At 50.2% G+C, this 21418-nt stretch overlaps 6 protein-coding genes across 6 annotated transcripts; 4 read left to right on the forward strand and 2 right to left on the reverse strand.

The window, feature by feature from the left end:
* Nucleotides 1–647: 647 nt before the first annotated feature.
* On the forward strand, nt 648–2543 carry M437DRAFT_47971 (beta-lactamase/transpeptidase-like protein; the record flags this gene model as incomplete). Its single annotated transcript, XM_041021564.1, has 3 exons — nt 648–884; nt 1052–2031; nt 2084–2543. The coding sequence occupies 3 exons, from the start codon at nt 648–650 to the stop codon at nt 2541–2543; spliced, it is 1677 nt and encodes a 558-aa protein (XP_040880278.1).
* Nucleotides 2544–2928: 385 nt separating this feature from the next.
* M437DRAFT_47663 (DnaJ-domain-containing protein) lies at nt 2929–4532 on the forward strand (the record flags this gene model as incomplete). The annotated part of the gene is made up of 5 exons (XM_041021500.1): nt 2929–3078; nt 3136–3229; nt 3283–3337; nt 3395–3506; nt 3549–4532. 5 exons carry the CDS (start codon nt 2929–2931, stop codon nt 4530–4532), a joined length of 1395 nt encoding a protein of 464 aa, XP_040880279.1.
* An 8313-nt stretch (nt 4533–12845) lies between these two features.
* On the reverse strand, nt 12846–14288 carry M437DRAFT_47838 (uncharacterized protein; the record flags this gene model as incomplete). The annotated part of the gene is made up of 3 exons (XM_041021536.1): nt 12846–13635; nt 13657–13784; nt 13836–14288. The coding sequence occupies 3 exons, from the start codon at nt 14286–14288 to the stop codon at nt 12846–12848; spliced, it is 1371 nt and encodes a 456-aa protein (XP_040880280.1).
* A 298-nt stretch (nt 14289–14586) lies between these two features.
* M437DRAFT_75135 (NAD(P)-binding protein) lies at nt 14587–15867 on the reverse strand (the record flags this gene model as incomplete). The annotated part of the gene is made up of 2 exons (XM_041026362.1): nt 14587–15218; nt 15474–15867. 2 exons carry the CDS (start codon nt 15865–15867, stop codon nt 14587–14589), a joined length of 1026 nt encoding a protein of 341 aa, XP_040880281.1.
* A 1190-nt stretch (nt 15868–17057) lies between these two features.
* Nucleotides 17058–17734, forward strand: M437DRAFT_14473 (uncharacterized protein; the record flags this gene model as incomplete). The annotated part of the gene is made up of 2 exons (XM_041018765.1): nt 17058–17602; nt 17659–17734. Coding segments are annotated over 2 exons (621 nt in total), but the record flags the coding sequence as incomplete, so codon positions are not given.
* Nucleotides 17735–18753: 1019 nt separating this feature from the next.
* On the forward strand, nt 18754–20929 carry M437DRAFT_84287 (acetyl-coenzyme A synthetase-like protein 1; the record flags this gene model as incomplete). Its single annotated transcript, XM_041028079.1, has 4 exons — nt 18754–18845; nt 18902–20096; nt 20148–20813; nt 20870–20929. The coding sequence occupies 4 exons, from the start codon at nt 18754–18756 to the stop codon at nt 20927–20929; spliced, it is 2013 nt and encodes a 670-aa protein (XP_040880283.1).
* Between the last annotated feature and the right edge of the window lie 489 nt (nt 20930–21418).

The following is a 21418-nucleotide window of genomic DNA, read 5'->3' on the forward strand; positions in this document are numbered from 1 at the left end:
GTGTGTAACGAAAGAAGTGGTAATGGGACGGGCCTCTACACGATGTTGTCACGACCACGGGGACATGTGGAGTACGCTGGAGAGTCGCACGAGGTAGCGGGGTCTGACAAGTTGCACCAGCTCAGAAACGGCAAGACTGGTCTAGTCGGAGGGATGTAGCTTTGATTGGTGATGCGAAAGATGGAAATTGTGGGTTTGTGAGTTGGATAGGGAGGGTGGTTTCTGGTGCTTGTTGGCAATGACATACTCATCCATACCTTCCCGCCAAGACACGGACGAGCTGACGAGAGTGTGCCTGCCTTCCAGACCAGACTGTTTGTTCCACTCCGCAGCTTCGACCACCAGCCCTCAACGTCGGGTCTGATGAGAGACTTTCAAAATAACGCATGCCTTGTCATGTCTGGCTCCACTACCTGCTTCACATGGCACTGGATGGTTGCTGCGTGTCGCGTCTTTTCGACGGGGTTTGGCTCTTCACACAGTAATATTTTGAACTCCATCATTACCTTGGCCTGCATCCTTCGCCAATCCTTCACACCCCGCGCCCTAAATTCACATGCCCTTCCTTATCTCTCGCTGCCTCTTCCTTTGTCCTGCAAGTTTTCCCTTTGCTTTGACTTTTGGTTTCCATGCCCACATTCGTCAGCATGCGCCATTTTCCAACTTCGCCGTTTGCTTTCTGCCTGGCTGCTCACTTTCTGTTCTTGGCCTTAGTCTCATCCTTAGACACATCGCAATCGTACCTCAGTCATCATAATGTTCAGATTACCGACAAAACTCCGCTCCATCCTGCCTTTGACTCGTTTGTCGACCGTCTTATGCAAGAGTGGCATATTCCTGGTCTTGCCATTGCTGTAGTCCACGAAAACAAGACATGGTCCAAGGTAATACCATTTCTCAAATCTTGAAACAATCTTACTGCGCTTTATCTGTGGCTTTCCTTGATCATCTCTATAGCACCTTTTACGCATTTCTGCTTCCTCTATGCTTTGATGACTTCTATGTGCAATCTGGAAATTAGGTGTCGAATTCCTGAAACTGACACGCAAAGGGCTATGGCTATGCAACTCTGCCCAACGTGCCATTCACACCTCATACACTCTACCAGGTCGCTAGCACTACCAAATCTTTCACAGCTTCTCTCGCGGCTCTGTTGATCCAGGATCAAGATAATTTCAGCCACATTGAATGGGACACACCACTCCACTTTCTTGTTGGCAACGACTTTGTTCTCAAGGACGACTATCTTACGACTCATGTTTCTCTCCTCGATGCCTTATCCCACCGAACTGGTATGCCCAGACACGATGCTGTGTGGTACGACCAAGGCTTGGATACCAAGAGCCAGACTTATCTTATGCGTCATCTTGAGTTGAGTGCAAGCTTCAGAACGGTCTGGCAATACTGCAACCTGTTCTTCACTGCAGTCTCGCATGTCATTGAATCTGTGACCGGGAAATCGCAAGCAGATCTTCTGCGCGATTGGATCTTTGAGCCTCTTGGAATGAACGAATCATACTACTCTCGGGAAGATGTAGCCAGTTGTCAGGCATCGAATCCTCGTTGCATACTGGCTGACAGCTATGCGTGGAACAAAGAGACGTCTTCTTACACCAAATGGGCACTGAACCAATCTAATCCAGCGAATGGAGCTGCGGGCATCATCTCCAACGTCATTGATTACAGCAAGTGGGTCCGCACTTTAATGTACGAGTCTGGCCCGGTCTCTAAAGAAGGCCATGCTAAGCTGAAGTATCCCTCATCTATGCAAAGCGTCGAGACGGCGCCCTATTCAGGGCCCTTCTGGTATGGACTGGGACTTGATGCAGGTGTATATCGCAGCGAAAGGGTCTTTGGGCACACTGGTGGCATCAGTGGTTACGCATCAAGTTTCAAGTTCTTGCCCGACCGCAAATTTGGATTTGTGATGATTCAAAACTCAATGAGCACTGCTTTCGAGGCTATGGGATGGCGCTTGATTGACGAGTTTCTGGGTGGCCCTGAGGATGAGTTTTACGACATGAACAAGACGTGAGTGCATGCAGTACGCAGCACACACGTCCACTAGCTGACAGTGTATCAGGCAAAGTGACTTGACAAAGAAACGTGAAGAGAAGCTCAAGACTCTTCCTTCCAAGCTATACCCAGATGTACCATCGGAGCCTGTGCACCCACAACTTCCTTTGCGAAGTTATACAGGAACATACACAAATGCGGCTTACGGAAACTTCAGCATCGGTCTCGAGGCGCCCTCAGATATGCTGGATAAGACTGGAGTCGAAGAAGTGGACTCTCATGACCTGTTGCTCTACGCGAAGTCCAAAGGTGGCAACGTGTTGTTCACCTTCCGACACGTATCGGGAGAGCATTGGCTCTTGGAGATACGATACGTGATCTATGACTCGAAGACGGCGGATGACTACTTGAAGGCTAGATTCGAGGTTGGAGCAGACGGGGTCGTGCAGAGACTCGGAGTGATCATAGAAGCAGCGGTTCCTGGGGACAACGCATGGGCATGGTTTGACAGGGTTGATGGTTGTTGAGAGGGTGATATTATGGTCTTACTTCAGTGATGTAATTTCGGTCATGCATGCGGTTGTAGAGATATACAATATATTCAGATACCATAACTGAATCGATGAATGGACATATTTGCTTGATGCAATTCAGAATGTCTTTCACATGTCTCGCGATTGCATACGTCAGGTGCCAAGCCACCGATTCGCGGCCACAATTTAGGTACCAAGTAAACTTGATAGTCACAACAACTTTTGTTGCCAGCGACGCCCAACATATTGTTATACAATTCTGGCTTAGCAAACGATCTGTTTTCTACCGAACTCGGGCCACTAGACGGAGTAGCATACCGAGACTCGACTCCCGACATCAAGCTCAGAAACAACAACAAAGACTCGATCACCGGCCAAGATGGTCAAGGACACAGCATACTATGACGCGCTAGAAGTGTCCCCCACTGCCACCGACGTCGAGATCAAGAAGGCATACCGCAAACTCGCCATCCGCCTGCATCCCGACAAGAACCCCGGCGACGAGACGGCGAGCGCCAAGTTCCAGGAAGTGCGTCGCCTGTCCATATCTCGCAAAATCATGTCTTCTGACCGCTTGTCTGTTTAGATCGGCGAGGCTTATCAGGTACTCAGTGATGAGAAACTTCGCAAGCAATATGATGACTACGGCAAGGAGGGTGCTATGCCCAACACAGGCTTCGGTACGAGACTCGACATAAACTACAGACTACGACAAGAGTTGACGGCTTTACAGAGGACCCCTCCGAGATGTTCAACGAGATCTTTGGTGGTCACGCCTTTGCAGACTGGTAAGCAGAGTCAACGCCTATCACGCACCTCCGACTTCAAGCTGAGACCACAAACAGGATCGGCGAGATCTCCATGGTCCGCGATATGGAGAAGTCGATGGAAATTACCATGCGTCACGAGGAAGAAAATGCCGCCGCCGAAGCAGAGGCCGAAGCCGCTGCCGCTGCTGTCGACGAGAAGAAAGCAAGCATGGACAAGGCTACCCACGAGGCCGCTGCTCAGTCCCACGCTAGTGCAGCCGCCGATCTGAAGGATGGTATGGAAAAGATGAACCTCTCCGAAGAGGAACCAGCCCCGCCAGCCTACTCGCAAGAAAGACCAAAGGGAGTACCCACTCGTCTTGCCCTCACAGACCGCGCCGAAGAAGAGGCCCGTATGGAAGCCGCTGGTGTCAGCGAAGCAGAGAAGAGCCTACGTGCAAAGGAAAAGAAGAAGGGTGGCTTGACCAAGGAGCAAAAGGAGGAACTGGCTGCTTTTGAGGCCGAGCGAGAACGTGCACGCGAGGAGCGTATCGAGGACTTGTCCAAGAAGCTCATCAACCGCGTCAGTGTATGGACAGAGACCGACAAGGGCAAGGACGTCACCGCTTCATTCCGCAAGAAGATGGAGCAAGAAGTTGAGAACCTTAAGATGGAGTCATTCGGTCTGGAGATCCTACACGCCATCGGCCAAACCTATACACAAAAATCTGCCACTTTCATCAAGAGCCAGAAACCCATTATTGGTGGTGTCACCGGCTTCTTCTCACGCCTGAAGGACAAGGGTACGCTCGTCAAGGAGACCTGGGGTACAGTCAGCACCGCTATCAGCGCCCAGATGGAGATCGAAGAGATGGCTCGCGCAGAGGAACGTGGAGGTGAAGACTGGACCGATGAGAAGAAGGCCGACTTTGAGCGTCGCGTGACAGGCAAGATTCTAGCTGCCGCATGGCGAGGCTCCAAGTTCGAGATCCAAAGCGTGCTCCGCGACGTCTGCGACAAGGTCCTCTATGATAAAACCGTCAAGGTCGACAAGCGTATTGAGCGTGCCCACGCTTTGCTCGTTATTGGAGACGTCTTCTCCAAGGCCGCACGCAGTCCTGACGAAGAGGGCGATCATCTCGCCTTCGAGCAGCTCATGGCCGAGGCTGCCCAGAAGAAGGAGAAAAAGAAGAAGGATAAGGAACCTAAGGAGCCCAAAGAAACCAAGGCCTAAGAAGTCTTTGATGGGTCGTGGTCTTCGTGTAGTGTTTTGATCTTGTCCTCTGAATGTTCTTCTTTGTAAACCCTTGCTTGGGCTGACGACAGCGTGTGTTTATAAGCGTTGTTTCATTTCTTAATGTTCAGGATACACTGGCGTCTCGTAGGACATATACAATCAGGTTCCCATAGCTATGCACCTTCTTACTTGCCATCTAAATTGTACGCCGCCTGTAATTGGTTCACCAGACTCATGAGCTAACAATCCATACTGGAAGAATGCATCTTAGTATCCCTGATAGTATCACAACTGTCTTAGAAACCGCGACAATGGAATGAGGAGCGAGATGGTCATGTTTTGGCGTGTTTGAGCTGCTGCATTGAAGTCCAGCTCGTAACGAATTTCCTTCTTCAACTACAATGGTACAGGGTGATAGTCCACGCAAGCCGGGCTGTTGCTATGCTGAGAACTTACCTTTCGCTGCAAAGAAATAGGCTGTCGAAACAATAGAACTGCAACCAGATCTAAGACAACTTGTGGACATCATCGAGAGCACGACTTGCTGTAAGCGCAAATGACAGAAAGGGCAGGGTTGCCTTTCAGGGAAGACTGATTCTACAGCATTCAATTGAGGACCTGGCGCATGGGAAAAGAGACAGGTACCTCGCTGGTATACATGCTTCTCGAGCTTACTTCAGCTCCAATCTGAAAGTATGGCATCCACCAGCAAAAGATACACGAGCTCTCAGTCAGATGTGCAACTACTGTGCCTGTGCATATGCAATATCAAAGTCAAACCCAACTTGACAACGAGAGTCCTGAGCTCATGCCTCTGCTGACACCAGCTCGGCTTGTGAGACCGGCAGAAATAAGACCTTCGAGGCGCTTGCTGATACTGTGGAGCCCGCAGAACGTCTGCATGGCAGTTGTGACACAAGTTGAGCAGACGGTCCAGGCTGTCGTTTGGATGAGATGGGTACACGCACTGGAGGATGTAGAGTCTTCAAACTTTGTAGTATGTACATTGTGTACCTCGTCGTGAAGGTTGCTTCGGTACGTTGCGGTCCAGACTCCGCAGGTAAATTCAGCACCCTCAGCTTCAGGATGATACTGAGGACGTCAAACTCGGGCTGAAACTCGACGCCTCAAGCAGGTACTTTGCTTGGCTACAGATGCCAATCGGTCGTCCCGTCAGCTGGCTGACGAGATGCAAGCGCTTGGTGATGCGCATAAAGTTGCACGTCGTCCATGGTCGGCAGATAGATGAGAGCAGTCGCCCGGTTGGCGCCGATAACCTTGAGGAGAATATGCGTCCAGTCATGCAGTCACTCATCAAGCATGTACTTGCAGCTCATGCCACTGCATCCCAGCTACGTGGGAAAACTGGAGTTGGAGGATATCCATGTCATGGAGCAAGTGGGTCGACAAGAGGTGGTACGACCAATGCTTGAACGAGGTGCGCTGTTTGATTGTCTGCGAGTTCGCTTCGTCAGACAACTTCAGATATGGTACTCGACCGATGTACTGGTAATTCAGAAACGCATGTGACTTGCTTTTCGCATGCCATTCCAATTGCACCGCTTTGCTATGCTCTGTCGTAGCACACGGCGTTGCTGAGTAATTGTCATGCAGCCACGCAAATTGGTTGATGTCCGTCATCCATTGGACAAATGAATGCTTATCGTACAATTAATATAGCACATATCGCTCGATAGATGAGGTGTTTAATGAGAATGTCAGGCACGTGGTCCTGATCTTCGTTGCATGTGCGGTCTGCAAGTCCGAGATAAGTGGTGCGGCGCTGCTGACCTGTTCGGGTTGTCTGGAAACTGGACCAGGTTGGAAAAGGCAATGAATGTGAAGTCTAAGTGCGAACCACACCACACCGCGCTTGCCGCCGGCGTCATGAACTTGCTCGTCATCTCTGCGCTACTGCACTTTCCTGCATGAACTCGAGCGTTATATCAAATGGTCCACAGCATGCCGCGTTGCCGAGATACACACCTGTTTCGTGTGCTGGCAAGTGCAGAAATGGCGACAAGGATAATTGTAGTGTTCCTCCAACTTGCTCCGTCGTTGCCTAGTCAGGTTTATGGGTAGATCAAAAGGAGGCTCAAAGGAGCTGTCTCCACGAAAACGCAAGCCACGCAAGAGTGGGGGAGATTCACCAGCCCGCTGTTCCTCCGAGAGGTTATTCATAGCGTAGCCAATATTGTTACCCTAAGTAGAAGTTGCTGCCTCGTGTCTGAATCCTTCCGGGAATTGGTATGGTTTTAGATCGTCAAACATTTGAAATTCTTCCCACGTGTTGCACGGTATTGGAGCTCAACCCCGAAGGATTCCCTGGCCGACAGGATGGAAGGATTCGAACCAGTCAGTGCTTCGGTCTATCTATTGACGTGGACAGGAGAAGTCAAGCTGACCCCTTTTCGTGTCTATCACGTTGCGATAGCGGGCCATGGATTCACAATCTGTTGTGATACACGTATTGTAAAGTTCTGAACCCCGTGGAGGTACAGTCGATCATGGCGTAAAATCTCGATAAGAGACGGCATATCGACTTTACGCTTCCGTTCTGAAACCTTGAGGCTCTGCGATTCTGTCATGGCCAATCGTCGTATTCCGGTACTGCATGCATCATCGTTCATGGTTGTCCTTGGAATGAGAGAGAGATGATGTAGCTGCACCAAGTTATAGTATGCCTCGAGACGGTTCTGAATCGATCGAGGTTCGCAGCATAATTGTGGTTACAGTTCATGCCGTGCCTGACGATCTCAATTGCAGAGAACCTTCACATCGCGCACTCCGAACAATTGTGAAACTGAGTCATTCGCCCATTATCGGGGTGCAGCGAAGCGAGACCAAGTATTGGAGACAAGAGACATTCGCTTTCGTACTTGGCTTAAACATGCGTAAAGCAGTGGGGCACGCATAGGTAAATCGAAATTGCACGCTTACCGCGTGGAGAAAAAAGTCTACTACAATTGGAAATAGGTGATCACAGTAAGCATCGCATGGATTTGAGCCGCAAAAGGCAATCAGGTTTGAGTGGTTACAATGTCTTTTGATTGTAAGAATAGAACTAGAAGGCGCGATTCTGTCTGCTGCCATGGGGTATATTGATGCTAATAGTAGAAATTTCCGAAACACTCCATGCAATAAACTCCTTTACATTGGTGTCCAAGACCAATGACTCAAAGATGATAGCAAAGTCCGTAAAAGCGTGTCGAAGATATTGGTTCATCGATTAAAAGGCGTGATAATGGTGCACAAGATGGCCGGCCGGCCGGCGTGCTATGCTCATTTGATAGTAGCATGAAAGAGCCAAGACGTGTCGTCTTCTGGTTACATGCTCATGAGCAAGTGGGGATGTCAAAGAGGGCGGGCACAAGCATATGCCTGACGGACCGCTGATTTGCGCTGGCGGTGGGGGTGGAGCCATGCATGCTGCGGATCATGCTTCGAAATGAAGAGGTGGGGATCCAATGAGAGTGAATGATCGAATATGCCTAATCGCGAAACGCAATCAAGGTCGACGCAGGTGCAGTCTTGAAAGTGGGCAGCTGACAGGTGGATAGAGTGATATGCACGCCTGATGCGCAGGCAATATCTCCTCTTGAAACGTTGGTGTGTTGATGAGATTGTTTAGGCTTCACCCAAAGTGGCTGATGATTCACTTGGGAAGAGGAGGCAGAGGCCTGTTTGGGGGAGGGCCAGGGCAGGGAGGGAATTCGACCATGGCAGGCATTGTGAAGTTGGTTGTTTATTGGCAGGTTGTTGTTGTTGTAGAGTAAAGTGATTTGAGAGCCGAGTGCTGGAAGCTCGTGGTGTAGATGAAGCTTGTAGTGGATTTTGTGGATGTGTGTGGAATGAAGAGAGCGATCAGAGTGGGAGCAGGCAGACATCTATATATCTACTTAGAGTGATAGACGCCTCAAGTTATTGGCCATGATGCAACTTGAAGCGTAGGGTGGGTGACTAACGATCGTGCCCAAGGACCGATGGTCCGTGAGTCGAACAAGGACTGCCCGCACCGAAAAGGAGACACCGGGCTAGCTTCGTATCCGTTCGACAGCAAGGCTGACAAGACTACTCTAATCTTGGAACCACTTGGATTGTGACGTTTCTATTCGGATGATCAAGAGCCATCAATCAATTCATGTACATCATCCTTGTTTCATGTCACATCCTGCAGCCTTCGAATTCCATGTTTCCTGCTGTTTGTGTGCCGCACAAGAGCAGCGGTGAGGTGGCCGACTTGCCATTGTGCATAGTTGCTGCCCACGCCCGAGGTACTTGCTCCGTCGAAACTCGAAACCTACTATACGTGTCAGCAACGATGGCTTGACCAGGTGCCTGCTCAGCTAAGCAGTACGGCGGTTACCCTAAGCATGCAAGCGATCCAGCTCAAGGTTTGGTCAGTTTGAGACAAAAGCCAAAAGCACCGAACCGATCGCCAACGGCCGACCGTCGACGGACAGACATGTGTCTCAAGGTGAGAATGCGGTGCCGGACGTCGTGGCAAATTGCTACAAACGCTCATCAAACGATTCCAAGCCATGACTCGTCCGTCCACGTTGCTGACCTGACGTCGCACCAAGCCCAATCTCTTCAGCTAAAGCATTTTCAATCTAAACAGCGGTCTAAGCGAATGATTGTCCGACCGAAGGCTGTAGAATTTTCATAGAAGCAATTTTTTCTTCGATGATCTCGGTCCGCTCTATCTGGCCTGATCAGTCGAGAAGACTGTGTGTGTTGCACGCTCTTCTCTGGACACCCAATTGCCGGGAACAGCATGAGGTGGATGAATCGTAATCTCGATGCTCGCTGCCGGAACATCTCCATTGATCGGCCCCTTGGAATGAGAGTTGCTGGAGTTCCCGCACTTGCACACGTGGCTTACTCGCACACCTGTCAAAAAAATCGACGATTTTCAAGGGGAAAACCGAGCCCATCCCGTAGTCTCGTCATAGTTAACACATAATCGCATGGGGGTGCTTGAAATTGTCCGAGATATGACTGGATGATGGAAGATGGCAGCAGGTTTCCGAGTTCCTGGTACGTTTTCCAAGACACGGTTCCCCGGATCAACAGGGGTAGGTACACTTGCAGGCTGCACGATTTTTGCTTTTTTTTTATGCGATCTGACCACTTTCTTATTAGACCACATTCCATGATCTTTCTATTCGGTTTCTCTCGATTTCTGCAAAGCTACACAATGGTATATGATAGCTGACTTTGTACTCACATCGCTAATATCCGGTCGTCGCGTTCGTTCAGCTCATTGTCACTACCCGGCAGCCCCGAAACTCGGGTCGTACACCCGACTTGTACAATGGTAGACACGCAGCTCAGTCGCACAGCCTTGCTAGGCGATCATCGGGTCATACATACCGTTGCTATCACGATACGCAATCATAAAATAGAATACTCCAGAGCCGCAACATGGTGGACCGATGCATTTCTGCACCTGCGTTGACGCTATCATCTGTGCCATGATGCAGCACTGCATTCCTCATTCGAAGAAAGGAGCACAGCCTCGGTCTGTTGCGAAGCCGCGATTTTAGAACGATGCTGTGCGTGCCTCCTGGACCTCACCGCCAACGGCTGCAAGCTGCCTAGCCTCCGACAATTCGCTGAACCTTTTGCTGTTTTTTTCTTCTTTGCCTCCGAATCGCGGACCAGTGCCCTAGATTCACAGATCATGGAGGCATCAACTCTTCTCGCCTTGACTCGGTTTCGAGAACAAAAAATCTTTTCTAGTGTCTTCCACCTGGTGCATGTAAACTTTCGTGTTTCAAGTTCGCGCAGACTGTCGGTCATTTCCCCCAGAGAGACCCTGAGATGGCCCGTACCGCTTGACATCTGGTTACCCATGGCCTTTCATACCAATCCTGTTAAATTTGCACATGGCACGTGTAGGTTCACAGACCCTTTGGTGTTATCCCAATCCAAATCCCTGGACACACTCCAATTATTTCCGATTTGCTTGAGGAGCCAACTTGCTCAGCGTTTGTAATACCAAGGCACAGAGCTGACACATGATATGCTCGACTTGTCGGGAGACCTACACGCCTGAGGCTATCCTGTTTCCTTGGTTCATGCACAGCACGGTCCTACTGTACAGTTCCGTACTTCCCTCAGCTCCTAATTCAGATGTTCATGCAGCCGCGCCAGTCACCTGGTTGCTGGCTTCGAGTCTGTAGATTGCTTGTTCTGGCCGGAAGGCAGGACGTTCAGCGACTTTGCTTGATGCTCGCAAATTGAATGGAGACAACCTTGACTCAATTGATTTGATATTGCATGCAGATCTCTGCACCGTGCAGGGAGCATCAATTTGATCAGATTATGCCAATATCCGTTGCATGTGAATGCACAAAGCATCTGTTTGTCACGTTGTCGCAACGACACTTGTCGCGCGGCCATACTCCACACCATCACATCGCCCTCCGTTTTTCCAACTCGAGTAGTTCTAGCTGTGTTTGCTCAATCTCAGCTCGCTGCCCCGGAAGCATCCTCTGGAAGATCGGCTCACGCGCCAGAAGAAAATAGGTTGGCTGGTTAAATGTCGGTCAGGAAGCCTGGACCCTGGATGAGCTCGGCCTAGATGGAATATGGACCCTTGAAACACCTGGTGCACTTCTAGCACGACCTCTGACTTCGTGCGCATCAATTCGTATTGCGCTCGTATCATGACTGTTTCGGTGTGGCAGAGAATCACTCGACATAGAAGGAAATCGTACACCGTTTACACTCTCCACTGCAACTGCGTTTCGCATCACATTCCCGTACCCGGACAACTCTGCCCTTGACTCATAGCATTCCTTTTTGAAGATCTTGGTTCGAGTTGACCGGCTGTAGGGCACGTGACAGCTACCTTTCGACATTGAGGTCAAACTCCTCGGTCCTGGCCTGTTGACCTCCGGTCACAGAAGGACTTGCATCGCACCTTCTCGTCCGTGACCTCACCTTAGCATTTCCTTCCGCCAAGTGCCAAAGGCTGTCATGATCCGTCCGTTTGCGGTGCCACATAGCAACTTCGCAAGCTGTTGTGACGCATATTCTTCTCTCCAGCCACAGAAAACTATCGATGGAAAATCATCGTGACAAGCCTCTCTACGCATGTCGCTTCCGTTGAATGTTCTTCTCCATATCTACGATGCGCCAAACATCAGCATATTGAGAGACCATATTCTATAGTATGCTTCACTGCGACAGTTGAGCCTCTAGTACGTATAACAGGACCATCATGCAACGCTCTTTCAACGGTTATACTGGTTTTACTCCACCATGACCTGACAGCTGAGGACCCTGGGACAAGTGCAAAGGCGCAACGAGGCAAAGATCGCTCTTGCTCGGCCTTTACCAGCACTCACGTACAAGTACCTATTGCCTAACACGGATACCTTATTATTGCACGGGTGCAGCTTGGGCTGCCAAAGAGCAACCACCTTTGCTATCCTTGGTACATGTTCGATCAGTATATGGCATTCATAAACCCTCGAAACATTCTCTTATGTCACATCACGATTCGAACAACGAACTATTCTATGAGATGCATTTAGACTAGATTTGCGTGGTAGTCACCCAAGATCCTGGCTACCCACATCCGCGTTTACCAAACGTCGTACTGGAGTCGCGTCGGACCGTTCCTCATCACGCAATAGAGTATAGTTGCATATATGGAGATCTGGCCGCAACGTCCAACCACTGATCCCGACAAGCAGTCTCATGTCTCACCAAAAAATTTATGGCTCCGTTCCTCATGCACAAGTCGCGAACGCCAGTCACGAAAGCCCATCACGTGGGTCCTGCGAGCTCACCGTCTACGCGTGCAGCAGATTTGGCGATCAAACAAGCTCAACACTTAGGTCCTGCAACGATTGTGGTTGGTGGTGTCTCAGTTTGAAGAAGTGCGGAGAGCTTGCAACGGCCAGACTATCTGACGATGTGATCAGAAACACAACGGCAACGATCCACACTCTGGCACCATCACCCCGCTGTCAATGTTTCACGTCTCGTTAGAGTTTGGCCGTAGGAACAACGTCCAATGGACACATGTTCGGCCCCACAGACTGCATGTCTTAGTACCATGGCCTATAGTGGCCAGATCTTGCTACAACGCTCGTAGTGTATGGAGACATCTTGTAAGATCGACGCGAACTATCGTTTTATACGCTGATTAGTCGCAGGTCGTTCAACCACAGTCTTGGATTGTATGACGGATCAGCTTTGTTACCAAATGATATGAGACTATCCACGCTACCGCGTGACGGCAAAGAATGCGTTGAAGCTCTTTCAACACGTGACTGATGGCTAGTCGACCCATTACTTACGACCTGCGTAGGCTATCATCGATGCTCTGAGAGCAGCGTATGCCATGTCCAAGTCCTCACTTTGACCCGCGATCATAGCTCTGCCCATCCTCTCCATGAATATGGTTCCTTCATTCCTGCTCAGAAGGTCCATACCAAATTCAGCAACAGCGGCGTTGACCATGTTTTCATATTCCTCATCCAAGAAGTTGGAAACAGGGTTTGCTGAAGTGGTGGTAACCAGGATTGTCATGATCTTTGCGAATGATTGGCACAGGACAAGTCTCTTGTCTTCTCTGGTTGCCTGCTCTAGAGTCCTGATATGGCTGGCGATGTTCGGCATTGCGAGTGCGCGTACACCGTAGGTGTGACAGATTTGGCAGATCATCCATGTGTACTCGTCTCTGGTTGGTAGGGGACCAACAACGGTGCTGGCTGGCACGACTTCTTCCCCTTTATCATGGACTCCATCTTCCAGAACTTGCGCAGGCTCGATGGCCGGTATACCGGGAGATGTTGGAACAGTATTGCCCTCGGTAGCACGCGCAGTTGTCGTTGATGAATCATCATCGGAAGAGGCATTCTCTGAACCTTCATCGTCCAGAGCTTCAGACGACTGCAGTCTGACAGAGCGGCGTTGACGTTTCTGGAGAGATTCAGCTAGGATCATGATTACTGGACCAACTTTGACGTACCATGCTTTTCCTTGAGCTTGCCCTAGAACCAGGTTTGGCCGCAGTTTGAGGGCTACTGTCAGACTGCCTGTAGGTAGTGTATCAGTTTTTGTGTAGGTATGAGATCTGCTTATTCGGTTATATGCTTACACCGTGCGTAGGAACATGTCAGGAGAGATAGTGCCATCATCTCTCTGGAATCGGTATAGATCGAAGTAGTAGTTGCGACAGATGGAGATCATCTCTTGACCTTGTAGACGGAAGATATATCCAACAAGCTATACACCGGAGTCAACAACCACACAAGCGCTGTACATTGGGTGACTTACGAATCCTTCGGCGCTCTTCTTCGAACTGGACGCGTTGGATTTGATGGCGATCCATTCCATTTGCAAGACTTCGTCACCTTTTCTGCACAAAGCGTTTGGACAAGTCGCCTGCTTGAAGGCACGCTCTCCACGTTCTAGTTGCTGGACAACATGGTCACTGGCTTTGGTCGCGACGCCTGGAAATGCCTCCAGCCATTGAGCGCGCTGAATACTGTTCGGCTTCGCGCTCATAGCTTGCAAAAGATTGACCTCCGCCTGAGCAAGAACCTGGCGAAAAGTCATGCCGCCGTTGTAGCTGGTATCCAGGTTGTTGCGATAACCGATCCAGATCTTGTTTCTGTCGTCGGCGTGGAAGGTAGCATCGTTCGAGAAAGGCTCATTTTGGCAATCGCTGTGGAGTTCACCTTCTGGTGCGAAGCAGACGAATGGTGATTTCTTGCGTTGGCGGGGCATGCTGGCAGATGCCTGTTGATATGAATTGAGTTGAGAGTGCGGGAAGCAGGTGCAGGTGAAGATCAGGTTTGGTTGGATGACCACTGGCGCCTTCCACATTCATACGCGATGCCGAGCAAACGATGCGTGCATACGAGCAATTGATTGTCTCGGCTGTCGACTGAGACGATGTCAAGACGTGAACGCACAACCCAGGCAAGTGATCGATTGACACAATGACCGGGATCAACAGGCAAACTTCGGGCCAAGTGCCAATGAAGTTCTGTTCGCATATGAACGGCTACTTTTGTATACCCTTTTATAGTCCGACTGCTTTCATACTGATTTCCCACAGACGATCCTCTGCCACTTCATCGTATGCATAGAGAGCATATCCGCATCTGCCAATTCCTTCGTCCTCTGCAAGAGCAGGAGCTACGCCGACTTCAGCTAGGTAAAGTCCTCCATGATCCTCGAAGTAGGGACTCAATGCAGCCCATACTGTAGTAGCAGCACCCTGCCCTGCGTTGCACTCGATCTTCTTGAAGTACTCTGGGTCGCCGATACTGTGGAGGTCTTCGACCTTCTGATGACGCATAAGCTCAGTTGAGAGGATGACACCAGGATGAACCGAAACAGCACGAATACCCTGCAAACCATAGACTCTGTCGATATAGTTGGCCATGTAAATGTTTGCTGTCTTGCTTTGTCCATAGGCGGCATAAGGGTTATAGCTTCCTTCCTTAGCAAATTCCATATCATCAAAACGGACAGGACTGATAAGATGGCCACTGCTAGACAAGTTGATGACGCGAGATTTGCGCTCGGACGAAGCTGATGATAGTAGAACAGGTCTGAGTAGTCCAAATAGCAAGAAGTGGCCGAAGTGGTTGCTTCCCATGTGAGTCTCGAAGCCACTGCCAGTCTTTCCTTGAGGAGCGGCCATCACACCTAGTTCTTAATATTAGCTTAATGGCTTTCATTTTGACGAGAATCACATATGTTGAGGCCTGTCCGTCACCTTCATCCATATCCTGAGTTTGTTCTGAGAGATATGGAGCTGCAATTAGACACAAAGTATCTGGAATGAACATGCAAACTGTCAATGGAAGATGTCTGGCGCACTCCCACTAGGTGCGTGATCGACCACGTTCACAACTAGAGTCATAGCCTCTACCATGCGGGAAGGAGTCGGCATCAACTCACCAGCATTGTTGATCAGGATGTTGAGTCTATTACTTCTAGACTTGAAATCGGCAGCGGCTGATCGCACACTCTCAAGATCACCTAGATCCAGATTCAAGAACTCTATATCTTGTCCTTTGGGGGCGTCTGCTGTGATAGCCTTGATAGCAGCTTGACCTTTCTCAATATTGCGGAATGTCAAGTAAAGTTTTGCGCCAGTCAGGTACAATGCTCTTGCAGTCTCAATTCCCAGGCCAGCAGAGCACCCAGTGATGAGAATGACGGCATCCTTGAGCGTCCCCTCAGCCTTCAGATCATGCACAATCTCAAGGGCGGTAGGCCTTTCGTCGCCAATACCACTCAGGTTTGCATGTCTTGCGAGGTATGGTCGAAACAGATCTGTGGCTGGCGACATTTGATTTTGACAATGAAAAGGAGAACGCGATGTGGTTGCGTATTTCTTGGTTATATACCTGAGCATGTAGGAGGCGAGCCAAGCTGTACAATTGTTTCATGTACAGAGCTGACTCGCGGCAGTTTGTCAGGCTGGTGAGGGTTGACATATAATTGTTGACACAACATAAGATGGAGAGGGGATCATCTTGGGTTTTGCGTCCACGAACATCGATAACATGAATCAGGAGTGAGACGGGGTGATTCTCAGGGTAATCAAAAGGAAAAGAGTACAGCAGCAGAAAGCTTCAAAAAGTCGCAACGACGCAAAAAGATCAAGATGCCATACATACAGCAGCAGGGATTCCCACGTGGTCACCCACCGTAGTACTAATCTGCCGTTCAACTGCTTATGTATGGCAGAGCGGACGGGATGCCCAGTTTTCAGCTGACTGTGGCCGTATGTGCTCATGATGCAATTTCAATCAAATATATCGTCTAGGTCTCATCGCCAGGCTTCGTATCATGTCAGATCATATCTTGAACGCTTGTCTTTTGCCATTTGGCACACAGATGCTATTGTTGGTGAAGCGCAGAAAGCATTTCAGCAGTACGAATACGAAGGAGGAAAGTTCAAGGGGCTGAAAAAATCCTAGGATGGAGACCCCTCGAACGCGTGGCCGCGGCACATGTCATAGGTTCTCCGCAGATCTGGGTGCCTGTTTCACATGTTTCCAGGAGACAGCAGAGGATGCAGATTCGTATCTGACACCTCAAAATCTCATCATCCCCTTCTGGATGCAGCACTCCTTCCCTCTGGCGCGTTCGCTATGCGGGCACTGTCTCGTATACTCGTCGGCGGGTTGATTCTGACAACGCTGGTATGGCTCAGAAGCCAGTTCGTCAAACTCCATCAATCGATCCTCGAAATTGATAGGCTGTCTCAAGACGGAGGTCTTTGGAGCCATAGGCATCCGGAGAGCGTCAATGGATCGACTACAACGGAAGATCCTCTCAGAGCTGTTATGAATGCCATTTCCAACTCTTTCATTAACGGCACAATCGAGAAACTTGCGACACCAAAATCCGGTCTTCGAGACACGAGGAGCAAGGTCGTGGTTGTCGCCAAAACTGCGAAAGAGAAGACTCAATGGGTTTCAAGTATGCTGCCCAAGTAAGTTGAAGCTAGAGCCGCAGGCCTGCGCAAAACTGACCCCTTGCTCCAGTTGGGAACATGCGGTTTACGTGACCGACGATCGAAACGCGCCACTACATACAGCCAGAAACAAAGGAAGAGAAGCAAATGCTTACCTTACGTACATCATTGAACACTACGACAATCTTCCCGAGACCGTCGCCTTCATACACAGCCATCTCAGTTCCTGGCACAATGACCAGAACGCCGCGAAAGCATTACAGTTGCTCAACATAGATTTTGTACAGAGGAACGGATACGCAAACTTCAGGTGTCATACAACGCCTGGTTGTAACCCGGCAGAGATACAGCCGTTTCGCAACAAGAAAGAGCAGGCTGGTATAGACAAACACGAAGCAGCAACCGAGAGAGCCTTTGCTAAGGCCTGGACGGAATTGTTCAACTCGACCGCCGTTCCGGAACAAATTGGAGTGGCTTGCTGTGCCCAATTCGCCGTGTCTCGAGACCAAATCTTGCAACGGCCGCTCGCGCATTATATCTGGTTCCACAGCTGGCTGATGGACACATCTCTGGACGACGCGACTGCAGGCAGAGTGATGGAGTATGGACCACCTGATACACGTCCTGTTATTCAAGATGCTAACCTATTTATAATAGGTATACCTGGCATATCATCTTTGGTCAAGAGCCGGTCTATTGCCCAAAAGTCTATCAGTGCTTCCGAAACGTATATGATATCTGGGACATCCTGTCGTAGCAGCACTGCCGTGATCTGCGTGGTTGAGAGCGCGAAGGAATGCCGCTACTGTATAGATAATTAACGCTACGCGCCACACAGTCTCACAAAAGCGCTCTTCCTCGCTCCACAAGGACGTTCTACTATGCTCTGCCACATCGCGTAGCCGGGTAAATACTGCTCGTAGATGAATGCATCCAACCAATGACCCAGAGCTGAGGGGAGCCGGTCAATTCCAAGTATGCGTAGGATTGTTGTCATTGAAACGTAGAAGCCCGACTCTTGAAATCCGAGGTCGGTCCCACGGATGGTGGACCAAGCTCGCCCAGAAGTCTGGAAGAACGGAATTCCATTCGGCCAGCTTCCCTAAGTTCACTCGAACGAAGGTACGTGCCCTGCATAAAACATGCACAGCTTATACCACAGATGTTGCACTTGTGGTCAAACTTCTCGAAGTCTACGCGCCAAACAGCGTTCATTGATTTCCGATCGAAACCGTTTTGATGCAGCGTGACCTCTTGACGTATGCCAAATAGTTTGAGCCTCTTGAATCTAGCCAAAGTCAAGCGAGATCATAGGAGTAGCCGGCGTGCAGGGAGAGCGAAGGAAAGAAAGCTCCCCTCGTCCGTGCCTGCTCCCCGCACCAATGCTGCTTGGCCCATGAGCATTAGCCAGAGCCAAAGAATATATAGGTGGGGGTGTAGAATGAAATGAGCTCGCACAAAACCTCTGATTTCCCCTGTCCCTAGTCTCGTACGACTTTGTCTCTCTGATTTGGGCTTGCTATACATCTGTAGCAGCTTCAAACAATTCTTTCGCGCTTCAACGGACCTCAGCAGCTGCTTACCGCGGTTTCAATCAAGACGCCAACCCTAGAGCAGTCCATTGCCGGCTCAAGTCTCGGGAAAACCGTTTCAACTCGAGTGTCATTATAACCCCTCTGTGCTCGAGCATTTGCGACCACACTTTTTCGGTCCTCTCCCTCTCTTCTATTCTTACTCACGCCCCTCTACACAATGTCTGACGGAAGTGTCAAGCCGCCAACGGCTCCTGTCGTTCCTGAGGCACACGAGGTAGACACCTACCACGTGCCGAAAGCCTTCTTCGAGTGAGTTGCCAATTGGAGTTGCCTCGGCGTTTCGCGCTTCTAACAAATTCTTGCAGCAAGCACCCCGACAAGAAGCCTCATTTGGATGGCCTTGACCACTACAGAGAGCTCTGGAAGGAGTCAGTTGAGCAGCCAGACAAGTTCTGGGGTCGCATGGCCCGCGAGCTGCTCACGTGGGAGAGAGATTTTCAGACGGTCCACAGTGGTTCGCTCGCCAATGGCGACAACGCATGGTTTGTCGAGGGTCGCTTGAACGCATCCTACAACTGTGTCGACCGTCATGCCTTCAAGAACCCTGACAAGACAGCCATCATCTACGAGGCTGACGAGGTCAACGAGGGCCGCAATATCTCGTACGGCGAGCTTTTGCGCGAGGTCTGCAAGCTGGCCTACACTCTCAAGCAGATGGGTGTCAAGAAGGGCGACACTGTTGCTCTGTACATGCCCATGATTCCCGAGGCCGTCATTGCATTCCTTGCTTGCTCTCGCATCGGTGCTGTCCACTCCGTCGTTTTTGCTGGTTTCTCCTCCGACTCGCTCAAGGACCGTATCATCGACGCAGACTCCAAGGTCGTCATCACCACTGATGAGGGCAGACGTGGTGGTAAGCTCATTGGCACCAAGAAGATCGTCGATGATGCACTCAGCAAGTGCCCTGGCATCAAGCACTGTTTGGTGTACAAGCGCACTGGTGCAGACGTGCCCATGACTGAAGGCCGTGACTTGTGGTGGCACGAGGAGGTCGAGAAGTACCCCAACTACATCGCTCCCGAGCCCATGAACTCGGAAGACCCTCTTTTCCTTCTCTACACATCCGGCTCGACCGGCAAGCCTAAGGGTGTCATGCACACCACTGGTGGTTACCTTTTGGGTGCCGCTGCCACTGGCAAGTACGTCTTTGACATCCACGACAACGACATCTTCTTCTGCGGTGGTGACGTTGGCTGGATCACTGGCCACACATACGTTGTTTACGCACCTCTGCTGCTTGGTGTTGCAACAGTTGTTTTCGAGGGTACTCCTGCATACCCCGATTTCAGCAGATACTGGGATGTGGTTGCTCAGCACAAGGTCACACAATTCTATGTTGCACCTACTGCTCTGCGTCTCCTGAAGCGCGCTGGTGATCACTACGTCAAGCACGAGATGGAGCACCTCAGAGTTTTGGGCAGTGTCGGTGAGCCCATTGCCGCAGAGGTGTGGAAGTGGTACTTTGAGATTGTCGGAAAGGAGGAAGCTCACATTGTCGACGTAAGTTGCACTTGATGGGATCTTTGATCGAATGGTTCTAACAGTTCACAGACATACTGGCAAACAGAGACTGGCTCGCACGTTATTACTCCCCTTGGTGGTGTCACTCCCACAAAGCCCGGTAGCGCTTCCCTTCCCTTCTTCGGTATCGAGCCCGCAATCATCGACCCCGTCTCCGGCGAGGAGCTTCACGGCAACGACGTCGAGGGTGTTTTGGCCTTCAAGCAGGCATGGCCCAGTATGGCCCGTACTGTCTGGGGTGCACACAAGAGATATATGGACACATACCTGAATGTTTACAAGGGATACTACTTCACTGGTGACGGTGCTGCCCGCGACCACGAGGGCTACTACTGGATCCGCGGCCGTGTTGATGACGTTGTCAACGTTTCCGGTCACCGTCTTTCTACTGCCGAGATTGAGGCCGCTCTGATTGAGCACAATGCTGTCGCAGAAGCTGCTGTTGTCGGTGTGGCCGATGAGCTCACTGGCCAGGCAGTCGCAGCCTTTGTTTCCATCAAGGAAGGTAACGAGGCCAACGACGCTCTTCGCAAGGACCTTATCATGCAAGTAAGAAAGAGCATTGGTCCTTTCGCTGCACCCAAGGCCATTCACGTGGTTCCCGATCTTCCCAAGACTCGCTCTGGTAAGATCATGCGCCGTATCTTGCGCAAGATTCTCGCTGGTGAGGAAGACCAACTGGGCGACATCACCACTGTAAGTTTTCGAAACATGAACATCGCGCGACAACCAGGTACTGACCAATCATCTAGCTCTCGGATCCTTCAGTTGTTGACAAGATCATCGAGGTTGTACACGCCAGCAAGAAGTAATTGCATTGCGACGATTTTGTTACACAGCTTTGCGACCATTTTCTTTTGGATACCACTTTTTCACTTTTTTCTCACATCATGTCTACGGACCTTGTACGAGCCGCCGATGCGGGATGAATATTTACACCTCTTAACTACTTCCGAATCTTATTGAAACAAAGTCCTACTATTTCCATCATGCTGTCCACCTGGTCTCGGCTCATTGAGCATATAGCACCGAGTTCACGTGCTATGCCTCAGATGTGCCCATCTCTCTTAGGGCTACGGACCCTCTGAAGTGAGAGCAAACACTTAGAATCGATTGTCATGAGCTATATTCGTCGTCGCATCTATCCGCAACACAGAGTTCCTGTCGAAGGAAAACATGCTCTGTATATAGTATCAAATCGAGGTTCGGGTCGTCACGTAGAGAAGATCATGAAAGTGTGGGTGGAGAGAGAAGCCCTGAAAATCATGGAGTGCAATTTAACGTGTCTATATTTGACCACA

This window comes from Aureobasidium melanogenum (assembly GCF_000721775.1).
Source record: "Aureobasidium melanogenum CBS 110374 unplaced genomic scaffold scaffold_9, whole genome shotgun sequence".
NCBI lineage: Eukaryota > Fungi > Ascomycota > Dothideomycetes > Dothideales > Saccotheciaceae > Aureobasidium > Aureobasidium melanogenum.